General features: G+C 70.2%; 1 protein-coding gene across 1 annotated transcript in view; it reads right to left on the bottom strand.

Annotated features, from left to right (window-relative positions):
• Window positions 1-11: 11 nt before the first annotated feature.
• The window catches only part of ISYNA1 (inositol-3-phosphate synthase 1), a gene marked incomplete at its 3' end in the record, with an annotated part of 8856 nt that continues 5137 nt past the window's right edge, over window positions 12-3730 (bottom strand). Inside the window, exons 3-12 of the mRNA XM_026069167.1 lie at window positions 2979-3103; window positions 2726-2887; window positions 2494-2623; window positions 2228-2421; window positions 1986-2135; window positions 1700-1915; window positions 1426-1590; window positions 1247-1360; window positions 934-1151; window positions 12-151 (exon numbers count right to left, since the gene is read on the bottom strand). Coding sequence (XP_025924952.1) covers window positions 12-151; window positions 934-1151; window positions 1247-1360; window positions 1426-1590; window positions 1700-1915; window positions 1986-2135; window positions 2228-2421; window positions 2494-2623; window positions 2726-2887; window positions 2979-3092 — 1603 coding nt within the window. The remainder of the gene's footprint in view (window positions 152-933; window positions 1152-1246; window positions 1361-1425; window positions 1591-1699; window positions 1916-1985; window positions 2136-2227; window positions 2422-2493; window positions 2624-2725; window positions 2888-2978; window positions 3104-3730) is intronic.

The following is a 3730-nucleotide window of genomic DNA, read 5'->3' on the forward strand; positions in this document are numbered from 1 at the left end:
GCACGGGTGGCCGTTGAGCTGGGCGGCCGCCTTCTTGCGGGCGGCGGGGCAGGCGGGCCCGGCGGGGCAGGCGCGCTTGGGGCTGGCGGCCGCCCGCTGCATCTTGTGCTCCAGCAGCATGTGGTTCTGGGGGGGCAGCCCCAGGCAGGCCCTGCCGGGAGGGGGGGGGACACGGCGGGGGTCAGCGCCCGGGAGCCCTGCACGGAGGGCACCAGGACCTACAGCATTGGGCACCAGGGGCAAGGGGCCCCGGGACCCATTGGTGTTGGGCACCCCGGACGTTGGGCACCGGGACCCACGGGTGTTGGGCACCGGCACACATTGGTGTTGGGATCCTCTGGACATTGGGACCCACCAGTGCTGGGCACCTTGGGCATTGGGACCCATTGGGCACTCTGGGCATGGAGCACCTTGGGCATTGGGCACTGGGACCCCCTGGTGCTGGGCAGCCTGGGAATTGGGCACTGGACCCAGCAGTGCTGGGCACCCTGGGCATTGGGCACCCCTGGCATTGAGCATTAGGACCCACTCGTGCTGGGGAGCCTGGAAATTGGGCATTGGGACCCATCAGCATTGGGCACTGGGACCCACCAGTTCTGGGCACTGTGGGCATCAGGACCACCAGCACTGGGACCCATTGGCATTGGGCACCCCAGGCATTGGGCACCACAACCCACTGGCTTTGGGCGCCGTGGGCATCAGCTCCCATGGGCGCCGGGATTCACGGGCACTGGACACCACGGGCACTGAGACCCTCATGCCCTTGGCACCGCAGTGGGACCCAGGACCCACAAGCATTGGGCACCAGGACCCCCAGGTGAGGCTGCACCTTGCATCACTTGCAAGATGACGCCGGAGCACCCAGGGGTGGGGAAGGCTGCCACGCGCAGGGCCGGGAGAGCGGTCAGGGAGGGGCCGGGGCCGGGCAGGTACCTCAGGATGTTCTCGATGCAGCTGCGCTGGCGGAAGAGGGCATTGACCACGGGAGTGCCCTCGGGCACCAGGGGCGCCTTGCAGAGGAAGGCCACGATGGAGAGGACGCTGTGGAAGCCCTGGAACTCGGGGTCGCTCTCGGTGCAGAAGGTGATGCGCTGGCACAGCTCCGTGAGGATGGCCAGGTCCAGGATGATGGGACTGGCCAGCAGGGAGTCCTGCGGGGCACCGTTGGGGGGGGGGGGGCTGAGCCTCCAGCCCCATGCAATGCCCCCCCTGTCCTCAAGCAGGCATCCCGCCGCTTCCCACGCACCTCACACGTGTTGTGGATGACGATGGTGTTGGTGCCTCCCATCATGATCTCCGACGTGTACTCGTCCAGTGCCCGCTTGCTGTCGCCCACGTAGGGCACGTACTTGATCACCACCTGCATAGGAGGCCCCATCAGCACCCGGCCGCCCCACGGCCAGCCCCATGGCCCCCCCCACTCACGCAGTGATCGGGCTTGTCCTGGGGCCCGTAGAGGATGGGGTTGGCCTGCACCGTGTCATCCACCACGTTGCTCTTGGAGATCTCCTTGGAGCGAAACTGCTGCGGGGCCGACAGGTTCTTCCCGTCGTTGTTGCCCAAGTGGTTGTAGCTCACGATGGACTTGGTCTGGCGCAGGGGATGGGAGAGGGGTCACCCCACGGCTCCCTGCCTGCACCCATGTGGCATGGACGGAGCTGCCCAAACCACCCGCCGGGGCCCCGGCGTCCCCGCATACCTTGAGGCCGGCACCGACCAGGAAATCCACCAGCACCGACTTGAGCTTGGTCTGGCCCGACTTGAAGTCGTCGCCGCAGATGAAGACGCGGCGCTGGGCGGCCAGCTCCACCGCCCCCGGCACGAAGGTGTTTTGGGGGGAGCCGTTGATGTAGGCGCAGCCCTCCAGGATGCTGGCCACGGCGAAGAGCGTGGACGGGGACACCTCGAGGCCTCGCTGCGGGGATGCGGGGCGGCTCAGCGTGGCTCCTCGGCCACCCCGGCCACCCCGGCCTGCCTGCCCTCACCTCCACGGCCCGCAGCAGGCTCTCGGCGGTGTCGTTGAGCCCCGGCACCACGTCGCAGAACCGCTCCGTGTTGGCCGTCCACAGCACGATGACCTTGTCCACCCCGCTGGCCTCCTTGAAGTCCCGGATGTCCCGGCGGATCTGCTCCACCTGGGGCGGCACAGCGGGGGGACGGGACATGTCAGCATGGGGGGGGTGGTCCCGGCCTGTCGCCAGCCCCCCACCGTGCCAGCCCCCAGCACCTGCTCAGCCTTGGACCCGCGGAGCACGTTGTCCGCTCGCTCCTCCTGGTTGGCAGCGATGAACTCGGGGATGTAGATGGAAGGCCGCGGCTTTAGCTTCTCCATGTGGGGCCACAGCTGCTCCTGCAACTGCCAGTCGAGCACCTCGGCCCGCCGCATGGCCTCGGCCAGGTTCAGCGAGGAGATGTCCCAGCCTGCGGCACGGGTCAGGACGTGGGTCCGGGCCGCCGGCCGGCACCGGGCCTCTCCCCGCTCTCCCCACCTACCGTCGAAGACGATGTCGTTGGGGTGCACCATGGGCAGCAGGTCCCGGAAGGGCACGTAGACGTCGCCGGCGGGGCCCGTGCCCAGGCACACGGTGGAGGCTTGCAGCAGGGAGCCGTAGTAGTTGGCTTTCTGGGCAGGAGAGCGTGGGGCTGACGCCGCGGCACGGGCACGGGGGCCACCGAGGCGTGCTCCCGCGCCGGCAACGGACCCGGCCCCGGCCGCTCGGCTCACCTTGCGCCCGGTCTTGGTCATCCAGGAGAGGCCCAGCCTGTTGGCCAGCACGGCCGCCGTCACCGTGGTGCCGTTGTTGCCACCCCAGCCCACCAGCATCACCCCCAGGCGGGGCACCTGCCGCCCCGTGCGGAAGGTGAAGCGGGTCGAGCACGGCCGCACCTGCGGGGCAGAGACAGCGGGAGGCCCGGCAGCGCCCACCGGAGCGGGGATCCCGCGGGAAGCCCCGTGCCCGCCCGCCCAGCCCCGGTACCTTGGTGAGGCCGTTCTCCTTGCATACGTGCACGGTGCTGTACGTGTACTTGGCCTCGATGTAGTCCTTGCTGTAGGTGACGTCGGGGCTCTCCACGAGGAACGGCTCCGCCATTGTTCCCGGAGCTGCAATGGGAGGAAACGGGTGGCACCGCGCGGCGGCTGGGCACGCCGGGCCCCCGCCAGCCTGCTCCGCCACCGCTGCCGCTGGGGACTGCTGGATCCCTGCCCCACGGCCTCCCCCGTCCCCTTCCCACGCGCGCCCCGGGGACGCACCGGCACCGGGCGCTGCCAAGAGCCACTGGCCGCCCCGGATGGCTCTGGGACCGGGCCCAAAACATCCCCGGAGCCGTGGCCCACTGGGCCCCCGGCGAGGCGGCAGGGCAAGGGGTCCCCGGGTCTGGCGGGGGCTCTGCCTGCGGTCCCCTCCCCAGGGGTGGCCCTGGGGGGGGAGGACACGGGGAGTGGGGCTGTCCCACTCCGGGCAGTGGCAGAGGGGACACGGGGACACAGGACCGGGGCTGTTCCATTCCTACGGTGGTGGAGGGGATGTGGGGACACGGGAGCGGAGCTGTCCCGTTCCCTGCGGTGACAGACGGGACACAGGGACCGGGGCTGTTCCTACTCCCAGAGGTGGCAAAAGGGACACGGGACCGGGGCTGTCCCATTCCCGGGGCTGTCGGAGGGGACACGGGGACACGGGAGCGGGGCTGTCCCGTTCCCCGCGGTGGCACCGCGCGCTCCCCGTCGGCG

Source organism: Apteryx rowi, unplaced genomic scaffold (genome assembly GCF_003343035.1).
Source record: "Apteryx rowi isolate R43461 unplaced genomic scaffold, aptRow1 scaffold_1056, whole genome shotgun sequence".
NCBI lineage: Eukaryota > Metazoa > Chordata > Aves > Apterygiformes > Apterygidae > Apteryx > Apteryx rowi.